Source organism: Lithobates pipiens, unplaced genomic scaffold (assembly GCF_037356315.1).
Source record: "Lithobates pipiens isolate NorthernLeopardFrog02 unplaced genomic scaffold, aLitPip1_a1.2 Scaffold_28, whole genome shotgun sequence".
Lineage (NCBI taxonomy): Eukaryota > Metazoa > Chordata > Amphibia > Anura > Ranidae > Lithobates > Lithobates pipiens.
In genome coordinates, this window is record NW_027507789.1 from 53,771,836 (window position 1) to 53,789,816 (window position 17,981).

General features: G+C 41.8%; 1 protein-coding gene across 2 annotated transcripts in view; it reads left to right on the forward strand.

Annotated features, from left to right (window-relative positions):
- CD40 (CD40 molecule) overlaps nucleotides 1-17,981 on the forward strand; it is a 170,341-nt gene that overhangs the window by 60,857 nt on the left and 91,503 nt on the right. For both annotated transcript variants that reach the window (XM_077459246.1, XM_077459247.1), the window contains exon 3: nucleotides 17,690-17,759. In XM_077459246.1, coding sequence (XP_077315372.1) covers nucleotides 17,690-17,759 — 70 coding nt within the window. The remainder of the gene's footprint in view (nucleotides 1-17,689; nucleotides 17,760-17,981) is intronic.

Consider the following 17,981-nt stretch of genomic DNA (forward strand, 5'->3'; position numbering starts at 1 on the left):
CGTCGGATACTCCGATCGTGTGTGGGATAGTCCGATCGTTTTTCTTTAAAAACATCTAGCGGAAGAGAAGAGAGGGAGGTGGAGCTACACAAGATGGCGCCACACACCAGCTGAACGCCGTGGCCAAAGGCGCATCTCCCCCGGCGAGCTGAAAGCATGCTGTGCTAATTGCTGACATTGCCTATACCTATGCCTACGCTATTGAAGTAACTGAAGCAACGGATGTGTGGAGCCTAAATACCTTGCTGTCGGTGGAGCCAGACATAGAGACCTACGTACCCTCATGGTAAGAAGCCTAGAACTTGCCAGACGCGGAGGAGCGGAGGAGAAGGAGTGAGGGAGATTAGCGGACGGAGGTCCGCTTCCGGAGTTCCAGACCCAGGACGTGATTGATTGACTACGGAGGCGTTTGTTCGCTGAGACTTCCCCCTAGTGAGAGAGAGGAGGGTGAAGGATCCCGTGACATCCAGAGGGAGAGGACGCTGATGCGGCTGACGGTGAGAGGGTTCTTGAGGGGGTAGGGAAGAGAGAGAGCGGCTGTATTCTGTGGCTGTGTAGACGAGCAGACTGTTAGACCGAAATTACTCCCCCCCCTGCCTCTCCCATACCCCGTGGATTGCTTCGAGAGGTTTGCTGCATTGGATTATTCCTCTGAGAATTGCCTTGGGTCTATGGTGGATATAGAAATCAGTTCATGCCCAGGTTCATATAACTTGTCCCTCTAAGTATTAAGAATTAAGCTGGATGAAAGATCTGTGACCTGTCTGATGTACTGGGGCTAAGTGAGTGGTGATCCCGATCGGATGCTGGAAGCGGCGTGGATTCCCCCAAACAAAATACTTACCTCAGCAGACTGTATGAAGGCTCTGGGTGATAAAATACTTTGAGAGAGAACACGATAGAGTTTTGGAGGAACTTGAAATAAAGACATTGTATGAGTTACAAAAAAGAAATATAATGCTATTAAGTCAACTACAAATAGAGAAAGTGTGACCCTAGGAGGAAATATTGGACAAGAGATATTGGACAGGCTCTTGTACCCCCCCCCCTCCCCCCCTTTTATCTTTTTTCTTTCTTTTTTTTTTTTTTTTTTTTTCTGGACATTGAGTTGAATAGATATAGATATTAAGATGTATGTGCTGGAAATCCCTTCTCTCTCTCTTTGTTACAGCTGAAGTTAAGAATTAGTGGACACTGCTTTTTCGTCTGTGTAGAGAATAAGAGACTAAGATTAGACTGGACTAGTGCGTACATCTGCAAACCAATATAATACCCTACCTTTTTTTCCCCTTTTTCCTTATTGTCACGGTATTATTACCTGTATCCCCCCCCCCTTTTTTTTTTTTTTTTTTTTTTTTTTCGGGGGTAATAAAAGGGATATAGGGTCTGGACTAAAAAAAAAAAATGTTTCAGTAGGGAAAGGGGAGGAAAAGAGGGAAGGAAGGAGAAAAAAGAGAAAGAAAAAGAGATTTTTTCTTTATTGCACTCTATGCACCTTTTTTGCAATTTTTCTCTGCACTCTACTCTTCTTTACACTTTTTAACATTTTTGTAGGTTTTGCATTTTTTTGTAAAAAGTTTTTTTTTTTTTTTTTTTTTTTTTTTACTTTTTTTGCTTTTTTTTTGCTTTTTTGTTTTACTGAGGAACTCGCCTCCTGCATATTTTGGTAAATTCACCACCTCTAGCACTTTTTGCACTTTGTGCATCTTTTTGCACTTCATGCACTTTTTTGCATCTATTTTAGGGAAAGAAGAAGAAAGAAAGGAAGGAAAATACTCCCCCCCTTTTTTTTTTTTTCTTAAGAGTGAGGATACACAATATACATAAAATATAAATTTTTTTTTTTTTCACCTGTTGCTTTAATTGCACTTATTTATTTATTCTCCCTTTTTTCTTTTTCTTTTTTTTTTTTTTTTTTTCTTTTCTCTCCCTTTTTTTTTTTTTTTTTTTTTTTAAGCACTTTTTTACTGAGGAACTTGTTTCCTGCATTTTTTGGCAAATTCACCACCTTTAGCACCTTTTGCACCTCGCGCTTTTTTTTTTGCACTTCATGCACTTTTTGCATCTATTTTAAGGAAAGAAGAAGAAGGGAAGGAAAATCCTCCCCTTTTTTTTTTTTTTTTTTTTTTTTAAGTGTGAGGGTATACAATATACATAAAATATAGTTTTGGAAAATTATATAAAAATTGAATAATACTGTGAATGTATTGTAACTGAAAACAGATTTGAATATAAATACATTGAGGGAAGTGGAGAGGGAAGGGGAAAAGAAGGGAAATAAATAAGGAAAGAGTGCGCTCCCCAGGAGGAGTTATAACTGGGGGGTGACTAGGTTGGTAATAGAATTAAATAATACTAACACTTATTTACGTAAATCTGAAATATTAAATTGAAGGGGAAGGGGGGAGGAAGGGATAATGGTAAGGAGGGGAGCCAAAGCGGGACAAACAGAAAGCGGGAAAGGGAACTCTATAAAAACTTATATGGCCCAGGGCAGAGTAGACCAGAGGGAGGAAAGGGAGGCTGAAAGGGGAGAAGAAACATCACCCTTCCATGAAGAAGAGATAAATAAAAAACTTAATATAGAGGAAAGTACAACTCCACAGAAAAGCTTGAAAGAACGACATCAACAAAAAGAATCAGGAAAGACGTGGGAATTAGAAAAAGAAGGAATCAACCCCCATTCACTCCCCACTAAACAGGATATGGCAGAAATGATGTCACATCTGGAAGGGATGATTAAGGGAGAATTAAAGGCAACCCGTGCAGATATCCAAAACGTATTAAAAAGGGTAGAAGACTCGGAAATACAATTAGAAGAGCATAAAAAAGCTATTTCGGAACTACAAAAAAGGGCGGATATGGACTGGATAGAAATGAGAAATATCAGATATAAATTAGAAGACCAGGAAAACAGGAACAGGCGTAATAATTTAAGAATCCGTGGCCTACCAGAATCCGTGAAAAGCACTGAGTTGGAGACTGTGCTTCGAGAAGTCTTTAATAAAATAATGAAAAAAGAAATAACATCTCATATAGCTTTTGATAGAATACACAGAATTCAAATAAGGGAGAAGTCAAGACCCGAGACGGAGAGAGATGTGATTGTGAGGTTCACTCAATACGAAACAAAACAACAAATTCAGCAAGATGCAAGAAGATCTGAAACTATTAAATATGAAGGAGCTACGTTGCTTTTCTTTTCTGACCTCTCACAAGAAACATTGAGCCGGAGAAGGGCACTGAAACCCCTAATAAATCAACTACAAGAGAAGAAGATCACTTATAGATGGGGCTTCCCCGCATGTCTGATAGCTAAAAACCAAGGGATATCAGCCATTTTAAGATTCCCAGAGGACCTGAAAGAATTTTGCAATAAACTGAATATACCATGTGTTAATATAGAAAACTGGGAGAAAAAACCCCTAGACTGGACGAAATTAAGAGAACAACCCTGGAATAGAGTGTAGGGCCTCTCTTCCTCTCCTTCCTCTCCCTTTCTCCTTCGTTGTATAGGGGGAGAGGGGAGGGGGGTGGAAGAGGCAAATAGGGGGGTAAATAAATAATAACAGGTTAATGAGAAGGAATAGGGGAAGAATAGTAAAGGGGTAGGAAGGGGGAGGAGAGGGGAAGGGGGAAGAGAAGAAGATCACTTATAGATGGGGCTTCCCCGCATATCTGATAGCCAAAAACCAAGGGATATCAGCTACCTTGAGATTCCCAGAGGACTCGAAAGAATTCTGCAATAAACTGAATATGAAGTAAAAAGAATAAAGATTTTGGGCAAGGATGAATTTGAGTAGGCTCGCTAAGAGGGGAGGTATGTGCCGGGGGCTGGGCGGTGCACGCGTGCTCCCCCGAGACCACAACCGAAAGGGGGTGAGGCTCGGGGGACCACGCGGGCACTTATACTCCCTCAAGGAGGTCCAACCAGGGCTGGGGTCTAGTAAATAGGCACTAGCCTGGAGGACGATAACATTGATATTCAATGTGCAAGGGGTGGGGGGGTGGGAAGGGAGGGAGGAAAATATTGGGGGGGGGGAATATGTTGTTGTTTCACATTTATTAATGAAGGGTGTACCGACTGGATCGATCTAGGTAAAAAATATATGTTTATTTTTGTTTTTGGCTTCATGATGGAATGTTTATGGTGGGCTATAACCAATCTCCATGAAAGATGGCCCCGTTGAAGATTGTTACATATAATGTTAGAGGGTTAAATAGTCCCAATAAGAGATATCAGATTTTGCAGGAGTTGAAAAAATGGTCATCAAATATTGCTTTCCTACAGGAAACTCATTTTAAATGGTCCCATAATAGTGGTCTGAAGTCTAAAAATTATCCAACTTGGTTTCATGGATATTCCTCTAGCAAAAGGGCAAGAGGAATTGCTATTGGGTTTGACAGAAATACCCCCTTTACTTTAAAGGATATGGAATCGGATTCTGAAGGGAGATATTTATTTATCAAAGGTTTGATTTTTAATAAAATGTATACGTTGGCTTGTATCTACTGCCCTAATTATCTCCCCTGTCCCTTCTTGGGGAAAGTGCTGAATAAATTAGAATGTTTTAAGGAAGGGGGGGTGATTATGGCAGGGGACTTTAATTTTGTATTTGATCCAACCCTGGATGCCCAACCCCCATCCCTACGCTCAGAAGGTAAATACCTAAAGATAATTAAACGAAAACTACATCGACAGCAACTAGTAGAGGTGTGGAGAATTGCGCATCCAGGGGGAAAGGATTTTACATATTACTCCCAGGTACATCACTCTTACTCAAGAATCGATTATATCCTCTTGGACCATCAGCTTTTGGAGGGGTTAAAGAAAGTAGAAGTAAAATCTATAACTCTCTCTGATCATGCCCCAGTTATGGCTGTTTTGGACCTGGAGGATATACCGATTAGGCAAAGAGTATGGAGGTTGGATGAATCCCTCTTGCATGACCATAAAATATTTGAAGCTTTGGAAAGAGATATGAACTTATTTTTTAAAGAAAATAATGTAGAAAATATTGCACCAACTGTGTTGTGGGAGACCCATAAGGTATACATGAGAGGGAGATTGATAGCAGAAGCAGCTAAGAGGAGGAAAATAAGGTCAACGCAAAAATCACTGATTTTACAGGAAATCCAGGAGTTGGAACAGTTACATAAAGGATTAAATGACCATAAAATAATGGACGAACTTATGGGAAAAAGGGAGGCACTGAGAGACATACTGGAACAGGAAACCAGGCAGGCCTTTTTAAAGTCCGCTAAAAGACAATATGAATTTGGTAATAAACCGGGGAGAATCCTGGCAGAGGTAATTAAACCTAGAAGAAATTTTAATTATATCGCAAAAATTAAAGATAAGAAGGGAGTAATGAAATATGCAACAAGGGATATTAGTAACATCTTCTCAGAATACTACCAACTACTGTATAAGGTAAATGGTAACCAGGACCCCAAGGATAAACAAAAGAGAAGGGAAAAAATTGAACAATATCTCCGGAAGATAGATCTACCGAGGATAGCAGAGGAGGATGCTGGTATGCTCGATAGGGATATCTCTAAGGAGGAAATAGAAAGAGCAATTAAGGATAGTAAGAATGGGAAGAGCCCAGGGCCCGATGGATACACATCATTATACTTTAAAAAGTTTTTGGGACCTTTAACACCTTATTTCCATCAGTACATGAACTCAATAGGGGAAGGAAGGGAGATACGGAAGGAAGCTTTGGGGGCCTTTATAACTATATTAGCAAAGGAAGGGAAAGACCCAACATTATGCTCTAGCTTTAGACCTATTTCTCTGATTAATGAGGATGTAAAAATTTATGCAAGGATTTTAGCCGAGAGGCTGAAACAATATATGCCAGATTGTATAGAAGGAGATCAGGCAGGTTTTGTACCTGGAAGGGAGGCGAGGGACAATATACTGAGGACAACCCTCTTAATGCAGGAAGTTAAGAAGAAGAAGAAGCAGTCTTCCCTTTTCCTATCGGTCGATGCGGAAAAGGCATTTGATAGGTTAGAATGGGAATACATGCTGCAGACATTATATAAATTTGGTTTAGGCCCAAGAATGCTGCGGTGGATAGAGGCCTTATACTCTAACCCTACAGCTCAGATTCAGGTGAATGGGACCCTATCAAATTCTTTTGGGCTATATAATGGTACACGTCAGGGATGCCCATTATCTCCTTTACTTTTTGTATTCTCCTTGGAACCTCTTTTGGTTTCTATAAGAGCGAACCAAGGTATTGAGGGAATAAAAGTATCAGAGAAGGAGCATAAGATATCTGCATTTGCAGATGATATTATGCTCTATATAACGAATCCCAAACAGTCCCTTCCTAGGATCGTGCAGGAGTTGGAGGAATATGGGAATGTTTCGAACTTTAAGATCAATAGAGAGAAAACTGAGATATTAAATGTCTATTCCTCCCCAGAGGAGAGAAGAGAACTTAGAGCTCTTTTCCCCTTTGTGTGGAAAGAGAAGGGCCTGAAATACTTAGGAATATACTTATCGACATCAGTTACAGATTTATATCAAGATAATTATCTCCCTCTTTTAAATAAAATTAAACAAGATCTTAAAGGTTACCCTGCACACAGACTGTCATGGTTTGGCAGGATAAACGTAATTAAAATGATGATTCTGCCAAAGGCTCTATATGTCTTTCAGAGCCTCCCGATAAATATCCCAGGGGCCTATTTTAGAATTATTAAATCCCTGATTCAGAAATTTATATGGAACAAAAGAGGAAGTCGCGTTTCTTATAAGGTAATGAATAGGCCTAAGGATAAGGGAGGGGTATCTCTCCCAGATTTTCAAAAATACCATTCAGCAGCGGTAATGAGGAGGATTTTGGATTGGGTTTACAACGCTCCATTTAAAAAGTGGGTATCACTGGAAGATAATATGAGTAATGTTGTCCTGAGCCAGACCATTTGGATTCCAATGAAGTTTAGGGGTCTCTCTGGAAGAATATCCCCGATTACAATGGAAACATTAAGAACATGGGATGGGGTACTTAAAGGTACAGAAGGTCAAAACAACAATAGCCCTCTAATGCCCCTGTCAGGAAATAACTATTTTCCTCCAGGGAAAGAAAACAAAATGTTCCAGAAGTGGACGCATAGGGACATATTAAGGTTAAGGGATGTGTTAAAAGCAAATAGCTTATGCTCATTAGAGGAGATACGAGAGAAATACGGAAGAACACCATGGGATGGATGGAGATACAGACAACTCCAACATTTTGTTGAGTCCCTTCCAAAACCTCTCCGCTCGGGTGACAATTTAAACCCTTGGGAGAAATTGATTGACCGAGGAGGAGCGGGCAGACAGGGGATCTCTAAGATATATAGGACCTTAATATCTTTAATGGAGGATGAGGCGATACCGGCTTTTGGGAGGTGGGAAGGGGAATTGAATCAATCAATCCCAGAAAAACTGAAAGGGAAAGTTATAGACTATACCCACTCCACTTCAATAGATACGAAGATCCAAGAAATGAACTATAAATTATTGGTTAGATGGTATTATGTTCCATCGAAAATGCATAAGATTAACAAAGACTTATCACCCCTTTGTTGGAGAGAGTGTGGGAGGGAGGGAACCCATGCCCATATATGGTGGCAATGCAGTGCAATCCAGTTATACTGGGAAAAGGTGGTGGGTTTAATTAAAGAGATCGACGGGAAGGAAATAGAACTGGATCCCTGGAAATGTTTGTTTCACGCGGCCGAGGGCCCTAGGGAAAAATATAGAAGAGCATTAACTCCATTTTTGCTAAACGCAGCGAAAGTACTGATCCCGAGATACTGGAAAGTAAAGGAAACACCCGGGATAAGAGAATGGTTTAGGGAAATAGATAGATTGAGGATTATGGAAGAACTAATACACCTTCAACGGGGAGCCGAAATTAGATTCCAGGTGACTTGGAGGAACTGGATGGAATTTAGAAAATCCTCAATATATCTTGGAATTATGGGGGATGGAGAGGGCATCTAGGGGAGGGAGATAAGATGCATATACTTCATAGCCCCCTATAAAATTTTTTTATTTATTTTTTATAGGGGAGGGAGGAGGAGAGGAGGGAAGAAGGGAGGAGAAGGGGAAAGGATCCTTTCCCCCCCTTGGTTCTCCCCCTTTTTTTTTTTTTTTTTTTTTTTTTTTTTTTTTTTTTTTGCGTGGGGGGGAGGAGATGGGGGACCCCTTGTTCTGGGGCCCTTTAGGGGGTTTGTCGGGGGGTTTTTTTTTTTTTTTTTTTTTTTTTTTTTTTTTTTTGTAGAAGGGAGTGGGGATGGAAGGAGAGGAATCCCCACCTTACACAAATCACAAATTGGAAGTAAGAAAAAGCGTCACGTGGGAGGGGTAATAAATATGGGTAAGATAAAATCACAAAAGGATAATTCTAAACACATGAAGAGAGGGGGAGGGGGCGGGCTTAAAACCTTTTTTTTTTTTTTTTTTTTTTTTTTTTTTTTTTCTTTTCCCTCCCTCTCTCTCTCCTCTTCTTCTTCTCCCCTTTTGGGATATTTAAGATCGATCCGGTTGGGCACCCAATGTGTACTTTTTTTTTTTTGACTGTTTGTTTTTATGTGAATGTTGAAAACACTGAAATAACATGAATGTTAGTCAAAGTGATTTTTAAAAGTATGTATAAGGAATATTTTGTACTGTTCTTTTTGTAAATGTGGAAAACGAAATAAACAATATTTAAAATATAAAAACATCTAGCGGACCTAGAAATAGAACATGTTTTAAATCTGTCCAATGGACTCAATTCCTATCGGGAAAACCGTTCGTCTGTGTGCTGGTCCTGCCGTACGTCATCACCTTAAAAAACAAACAGACTTTCGAACGCACTTTAGTCCATTCTTGTGTGGGCAAGTCCGTTCGTTCGGAAGTCCGTCGGGAAGACCGTCAGACCTTTTCTGCCAGAAAGTCCGGTCATGTGTACGCGGCATCAGATTGCCCTGTATTTGGCTCCATACATCTTCCCATCAACTCTGACCAGCTTCCCTGTCCCTGCTGAAGAAAAGCATCTCCATAACATAATGCTGCCACCACCATGTTTCACGGTGAGGATGGTGTGTTCAGGTTGATCTGCAGTATTAGTGTTCTGCCACACATAGTGTTTTGCTTTTAGGCCAAAAAGTTAAATTTTGGTCTCATCTGACCAGAACACCTTCTTACACAAATTTGCTGTGCCCCCCACATGGCTTCTCGTAAACTGCAAACTGGACTTCTTATGGCTTTCAACAATGGCTTTCTTCTTGCAAAATATTCCATAAAGACCAGATTTGTGGAGTGCATGACCGATTCTCCCACCTGAGTTGTGGATCTCTGCAGCTCCTCCAGTGTTACCATGGGCTTCTTGGCTGCTTCTCTGATTGATGCTGTCCTTGCCTGGCCTGTCAGTTTATGTGGATGGCCATGTCTTGGTAGGTTTGCAGTTCTGCCATACTCTTTTCATTTTTGGATGGTGGATTGAACAGTCCTCTGTGAGATGTTCAAAGCTTGGGATATATTTTTATAACCTAACCCTACTAAAAACTTCTCCACAACTTTATCCCTGACCTGTCTAGTGTGTTCTTTGGTCTTCATGATGCCATTTGTTCACCAATGCCGCGTACACACGAGCGGACTTTCCGGTAGACTAAGACCGATGGTCTTCCCAACGGACTTTCGGCAGACTTTCCGAACGAATGGACTTGGCCACACACAATCACACCAAAGTGCGACAGATTCGACCGTGATGACGTACGACCGGACTAGAATAAGGAAGTTCATAGCCAGTAGCCAATAGCTGCCCTAGCGTCGGTTTTCGTCCGTCGGACTAGCATACAGACAAATGGATTTTTCGACTGGATTCGAGTCCATCAGAAAAATGTGATAATTTTCCTTCCTCTTCACAATTATGTGCCACTTTGTGCTGGCCTATTACACAAAAATCACAATAAAATACATTTACATTTTTGGTTGTAACATGACAAAATGTGGAAAATTTCAAGAGGTATGAATACTTTTTCAAGGAACTGTACCTAACAGAAATAAGTTTTGTGTGGATGTACACTTTAACTGTTCAAGACACTGACAACCTTTGCCACTCATATAATTCAGGTGTTTATTTAGTACTTTATACTGTTTATTATTACTGTTTTGCAGGTATCAAGCTAGTATGGGTAACTATAACACCATATTTAGTATTATTTCTTACAGGTATTTATATATAACCAACTATTTACTTATTGCCCTGCTCCATCATGTCTTTGGAGTGTGGGAGGAAACCAACAGCAGCTCAGAGTGGCCTGGTTGGGATTTGAATCAATAACCTCATTACTGCAAGGCAGAAGTGCTAATCACTAAGCCACTGTGCTGTTGATGAACTACTAATGCTGATATTTTGCTGTACCGTAACAAATGCTCTGTTTTTTAATTTATTTCTTTTTTTATTATTATTTTTTTAAATATGAGAATGCAATTAGAAATAAAGGTAGCCAATATGATGATAGTGAAATAACAGTTTTTTTAATAAGTGCTCTGTTTTTACTGGGGTTTTAAAAACAGTATACTAAATATGTTGTTGTGGTTTAAATAGCGCAATAAGCTTTTGCGGTTTCTCAGGTAGGATTGTTAATTAGTATGTTACGCACAATTGCACTCATTCTTCAATACACAAATTTGGAAATACCCTTTTTATGAATTTCCCTTTTTTCTGCATAGGTACCCCCCTTAGGGAAAAGGTGTTTTTTTTCTTGTACGTCACAAAGTCTATCGAGTTTAGTCATTGCGCAGTTGGCAGAAGTGGGAGAGTTGTTCATGTGAGAAAAAGAGCTAATTGATGACTATTGTTTGAGATAAGGGCCTTTTATTTATTTAATAGTTTTTTTTTTCAAAGGAGCAGTCTCTTTTTGTCATATCGGATAAGCTCCTTTAAGAACTAGACAGCTTCCCCTCTACATCCGACCATGACAGGTCCTCTGGCCGGCAGAACCATCACTTTTGGTTGGAATGCAAGCCGCAGTCCGAACCCTGTGCTGCTCTCTTGCTCCTGGATAGCCCCTCAGACAGCCTAGCCAAGGGACCCAAGAAAATCCCTGCCCATTGGCAGAGACACCCCATCTATTTCTAATCTGTCCTTGCAATGCCCTTGTCTTATCTAATGCCCCCAGATACCCGGCCATCTAGTGACAGAAGAGAGAAGTGCAGCAATTCAAGAAATAGGGTGGAATCAATTGATCTCCTAGCAATTGGCCAAAGCAAATATGCTTGGCAGGTAAATTTATTAGTAACCCTGCCTAAACATCAGGGTGCTACATCGGCTTCATGGAAAACAGAGAAAAGTGAAAAGGCAGTATGCTTTAGGGCAAATTACTTGCTTTTATATTGCATGTCATTGTTGTTTTTACCACTTCCCGATGATTGTGGGCATAAATAATATGCCCCACAGAAGTGGATCTTTATCTGTTGGGCCTCATATATATGTTGCTGTGTTTTGTACCAAGAGTGCCCTGCACATCACGCTCCCAGCAGGGAGAATGGGCTTTCATCAAGAGCTCAAGGTCTCGTGCTAACGATTAGGAACTACAAGGCCTGGTTCCTGATCATCTGACCACTGATTGGCTATTACAGTGATCAGTCACTTAAAGGGGTGTTCCAGCCTTAAAAAAAAAAAAAAAAATTAAGTCAGCAGCTACAAACACTGTAGCTGCTGACTTTTTATAAAGACGCTTACCTGTGTCATGGTTATGCAGTAATCTTCCTCTGTTCGCTTACCTCTCCTCATGTGTTCAGACTAAGAGGCCAACCACTTCCACCTAGTGGTTTTTATAACCTCTCCTCTAAGCATGGCTCCACCTCAGGCCCTATCAGGGAACCCTATATTTACCTGTGCACTGCAACTCATTGGTGCTGATCAACCATTGTGTATTTGGCTTCCTGTTTCCTGCTTGCCTTGTGCTCTACGTTTGTCTCGGTTACCGACCTTGGTGTGTTCTCAACGATTTCTGTCTGCTTGTGACCTTGACCTTTTGGCGTGTCCCCTACCATCCCTGTCTGCCTGTGACCCTGAACCTTTGGCATGTACTCTGTTGTTCCTGTCTGCTAGTTGACCTGACTTCTGCCTTATCACTTTACTATCCTTGTTGTTCCAGCCTGCTGTTTCCTTCTCTTGTAGTTTACCATGAAAGTGAGCTGCGAGACCCTAGAGGCCGCAATCTAGAGCCAGATTGCAGCAAAGTCCATTCTCAGCACTGGAGGCTCTGGTGAACACCTGCTGGCTCTTAGACTCCGCGCCCTGGGGAATCTATGCTCTAGCTCCCATTGGGATCTCTGTTAGTGATCCAATAGACCTGTATCCTGAATCTCCCTGGGTACAATCCGCAGCAGTCAGTCCTAAGGTCCACTACCTAAGTGGTGCACTTCCGACTCCTACAGAGTGCATCTGTCACCTGGTCTCAGGTGACCTGACAACCTGTCCAGGGCACCCGTGGTGTCAGCCCCCCCAAGGCCGATACGTCCCTCGTATCGTGTCCCGGCGCCGCCATGCTCACTAAGGGAAACAGGCAGTGGAGTCTTCTGGTTTCACTGCCCGTTTCCTCCTGGGCATGCCCGAGTCGAGCGGTGCTTTGTGAATGGCCCCGTTGTGACACACACATGTACAGAAGGCAACAGGGCCGCTGGCCGAAGAGGAGCAAGCGCCGCGGAATAGGAAGAGGTAGATTTGGAAGACTGCCTAGCAACAGGGGTTTCTGGTAAGTTAAAAAAAAAAATTTCCAATTTTTTTATTACAATTTTTTTTGAGAATATTAATGCTATTTTTCTTTTTAGGGTGGCTCTCCACTTTAACAGCCTACCCCTGTGTTGTTTTCCCCTGTTGAATTGAGATTACATTATACCCTTTTCTACTTGCTAGAGGAGAAAAGTGTAAACTACGAAAAAGTGTGTGTGTAAAATATCAAACCGTGATGTAACTATTTTATCCTTTTATTATTTTTTTTTTTTTTGTGTCAGAGTTATAGTCAAGGTAAAGATCATGGACAGAGTCAAAGGCTGGCGTCAAAGGTTAGGTCCTGTTTATTTTAGGTAGGATAGAAAAAAACTGTTTCATTTAGTATTTTTGTGAGTTAAAGGGGTTGTAAACCCTCGTGTTTTTTCACCTTAATGCATCCTACGGCCCCCCAGCCCCCCCCCCCCCCTGTTTTACTTACACAAGCCCTGGAATTTCACCTGGTGGAGACATGCTCTACCTTTGCCCAGGGTTCTCGGATTTTGATTGGATAGATTGATAGCAGCGCAGCCATTGGCTCCCACTGCTGTCAATCAACGTGTGTGTAGGGGGGGCAGGGGCTGAATCTGGCAAACGTGTCTATGGACACAAATGCTGGACTAGGAAGCGCACCTGCAAGGTAACCCCCCGGTAGAGCGCTTCTCCCAGGGGGATATATGATAAGAGGAGGAGCCGCGAGAGCTGCCAAAGGACACCAGAAGTCGGTGTTTGGGGTCACTCTGTGCAAAAAAAACTGCTCAGTGGAGGTAAGTATGACATGTTTGTTATTTAAAAAAAGAAAAAAGGGAGAACCTTTACAATCACTTTAAGCCAGCCATAAATGTCCGAAATTCTGCCAGGTCAGCAGGGACTGGCCGGACATCAGTCCATGTATGGGCAGGGTGGTTGTACACAAGCTGATTTGTAGAGCTACTGTTGGAAAGTTTCTGCTCGATCAGCGACCGCAGGCTTTAGCTTACATGTAAGTACAAGGTAAAAAAGAGTTAACTACAGCTTTAACTTAAGTGCCTCTAATGCTTTCTCCCCTACAATGTTTCCAACATGTTTTATCTTTCTTTCTTTCTTGCTTTTTCCCCCATGGTGTGTATGGTGATTTAAGACACAGAGAACTTTGTCATGGATGAAGAGAAATAATATGCATGAAAATTTGAGACAATTAAAACTAATGGGCTTGTCATGTTTTATACTCATTAATTATGTAAATACATGTCGGTGGTATGAGCAAGAGCTCTCCCTGTTAGGCGGATTTAACAAGTCTATTATGACAGATTTATTCCTGGGAGCTTTTTTGGAAACGTATTTTTACCTGAATAAATCTCAGAACGTAGCAAAGGACAAAGTTCTGTGTGATTGCAGGAATGTGATCTCAAGCAATTACAACTAACTGCCTTAAAGAGGAACTTTACCCCAAAAAAAACAATTACATACCAATATTGCCAGACCAATATTATTACAGTGTACATTAGGGTGATTGAAAAGGAGCACTCAGTGTCCAGAAAAACATCTCACTTGATGATTTAATATGCTTGTTGTAGATAAAAGTATACAAGTAGAGCCAGCACGTTTCGGGTAAATTGCCCCTCTACCCCCTTCTTCAGGGCTGTATTTATCATGGAGAATGGTTAGGCTCTGAGAAGGTTGAATACGTTTCAACGGTTCTACAGCATGCCAGTGTTTGAGAAGATAGTATACAGTACATGGCACTCCAGGGCAAAACTGCCTGATAGTTTATTGTGTCTCTTTCTGCTGCCTCATTTCCTGTCTATATACTATTAATCATTAGATCTTTTGAAGAGAAACAACTTGACTATAAGGATACCCTTAAAGTCAACAAAAGTGATTACACCCCCAAGTGAAAATGTCCAAATTGGAGCCAAAGTGTCAATGTTTTGTGTGGCCACCATTATTTTCCAGCACTACCTTAACCCTCTTGGGCATGGAGTTCACCAGAGCTTCACAGGTTGCCACTGGAGTCCTCTTTGACTTTTCCATGACGACTTTACAGAGCTGGTGGATGTTGGAGACCTTGCGCTCCTCCACCTTCCATTTGAGGATGTCCCACATATTACTCAATAGGGTTTAGGTCTGGAGACATCCTTGGCCAGTCCATCACCTTTACCCTCAGCTTCTTTAGCAAGGCAGTGGTCATCTTGGAGGTGTGTTTGGGGTGGTTATCATGTTGGAATACTGCCCTGCGTCCCAGTCTTCGTAGGGAGGGGATCATGCTCTCCTTCAGTATGTCACAGTACATGTTGGCATTCATGGTTCCCTCAATGAACTGTAGCTCTCCAGTGCTGGCAGCACTCATGTTCATGCAGCCCTTGACCATGACACTTCCACCACCATGCTTGAATGTAGGCAAGACACACTGGTTGCCGCCACACACGCTTGACATCATCTGAATCAAATGAGTTTATCTTGGTCTCATCAGACCACAGGACATGGAAAGGCAACACAGTAATCCATGTCCTTAATCTGCTTGTCTTCAGAAAACTGTTTGCGGGTTTTCTTGTGCATGTTTAGAAGGGGCTTCCTTCTGGGACGACGGCCATGCAGAGCAATTTGATGCAGTGTGTGGCGTATGGTCTGAGCACTGACAGGCTGACTCCCCACCCCTTCAACCTCTGCAGCAATGCTGGCATCACTCATACATCTATTTCCCAAAGACAACCTTTGGATATGACGCTGAGCATGTGCACGCAACTTCTTTGGTCAACCATGGTGAGGCCTGTTCTGAGTGGAACCTGTCCTGTTAAACTGCTGTATGGTCTTGGCCACCATGCTCCAGCTCATTTTCAGGGTATTGGCAATCTTCTTATAGCTTAGGTCATCTTTATGTAGAGCAACAATTATTTTTTTCAGAACCTCAGTTCTTTGCCATGAGGTGCCATGTTGAACTTCCAGTGAGCAGTATGAGAGAGTGAGAGTGATAACACCAAACTTAAAGAGGAGGGCCATTTAAAAAAAAATTTAATTAAAAGTCAGCAGCTGCAAACACTGCAGCTGCTGACTTAATAAGCACACTTACCTGTCCAGGGCGCCCGCGATGTCGGCCGCCCGAGGCCGACCCGTCCCTCGGCTCTCGGGTCCCGGCGCCGCCATTCCTTCTAAGGGAAACAGGCAGTGGAGCCTTACGGCTTCACTGCCCGTTTTCTACTGCGCATGCGCGAGTCGCGCAACGCTTTGTGAATGGGACGCGCTGTGTTCTGGAACACACAGTTCCCAGAACACAGCGCGAGCCATTACCCAGAAGACAATGCGACGAGGAGAGAAGAAAGAAGATCTCCGCGGAGGAGGAAGAGGAAAATTAGGATTATGTGCCTAGCAACAGGCATTTCTGGTAAGTAAAATAAAAAAATATTTTTCATTTTTTTTTTAGATTTTTTTGTAATTTTTAATATTTTTTTTTTTCAGGGTGGCCCTCCACTTTAACACACCTGCTCCCCATTCATAACTGAGACCTTGTAACACTAACGAGTCACATGGCACTTAGGGGTGTACTCACATTTGTTGCCAGTGGTTTAGACATTAATGGCTGTGTGTTGAGTTATTTTGAGGGGACAGCAAATTTACACTGTTATACAAGCTGTAAACTCACTACTTTACATTGTAGCAAAGTGTAATTTCTTCAGTGTTGTCACTTGAAAAGATATAATCAAATATTTACAAAAATGTGAAGGGTGTACTCTCTTTATTTTAAATCCATTAAAATCTTTAGTATAGGGTAATCATCCCCTAAAAGACATAAAAAAAGTTGAGCAAATCCTGTTAGCTAATACAACCCCTACCCATGGGTCTCCGCAGGTAGGGGCAAGGGGGGTCAAGAGCCCCCCCCCCTGGAATTGAGGATCAGATCTTAAATTCAGCACAGTTGCATCGCTATCGGGGCTTCCTGCCCGCTCCGTTCCTTCCCTATTGGCCATAACTGAGGGCCAATCAAAGGTGACTAGGAGAGGAGAACATCATGGGACATGTAGTCCCAAAGATTGGCAGCCCAATTTTCCACAGGGAGGAGGCTACAGCTCGATCACGAGAGAGATTGAGAGACTGCAGCCTGGAAAAAAGCTGAGTGAGAGAGCGCTACAGGACAAAAGAATGAGGAGTGTGTCGGACGGAAGCCAGAGAGACCAGGGTACAGACATGCTACACTACTGACCAGAGTAGCCCCCGGGGGACCCAGAGTGATCGATCGTCCAGCCGGAGGGATCACTGCTGTAGTTTCACTGGGTCTGGTAAGAGGGCCTGTTGGCCATTATCCATTACTTATCCTAGGGACTGTACTACATATGCAGTCTCTGACCATTATAATGTGATAATGACATTGTCGAAAAGGGTCGGTGCATGGGTGACCTTAAAATGATGCCCCCCCCCCCCCCACCGAGAAAAGTTCTGCGGGCGCCCATGCCCCTACCCTACCCTATTTTAAATAATCACACATACAGTAAAATGATCAACAACACATATATTGTAAACAAGAAGGGTTCAGGGGATGTACCTGAGGATAATTACTAAAAGAGAAATTCACATATAATAATATAAAGTCAAATAAACACATAACAATACACACAATAAATATAGAAGGTACTGCTGCAGTGGTCCTTCTGCTGAGTTCCCAGCACAGCCAGAAAACTGACCACACTATGCTCTTATGCCTAATGAATTTCATAGTTTAGGCAAGCAGGATTGGCAGGAACACCATTGATTTCACACAAGGGAAGCAATACAAAGAGAAAGAGGATACATTTTCATACTAAAACATGGTACAGGAAGCAAATATCAGGAATGTTAAAATTTGAGTTGACATATTCTTTAACCCATCTCATTATATAATAATTTTAATTGTAATTGTTGCTATGTTATCACTGCTATGCTATAGTAGTCATGTGTTTTCCTTGCAGAGTGAAGCAATTTCATGTAGAAGCACAGAGTACGAGAAAGATGGCAGATGCTGTTCACTGTGCATGCCAGGTAGGAAGCTGTCATAATAAATTCTGTTAACTCAGACTTTGGAACTTTTTTTTTTAATCAAAAATGTATGAAATTTTCAAGATGTTCCACAGTGCAGCACATTTATCTGTTGCACAAGTCAATTAAAGTGTTCCTGTTTTCAACTGTGATTGGCCCTCTCTAGATCATGTGATCACTGTGACCAATCACAGAGTTCAAAACAATAGTACACAATGGATGGTG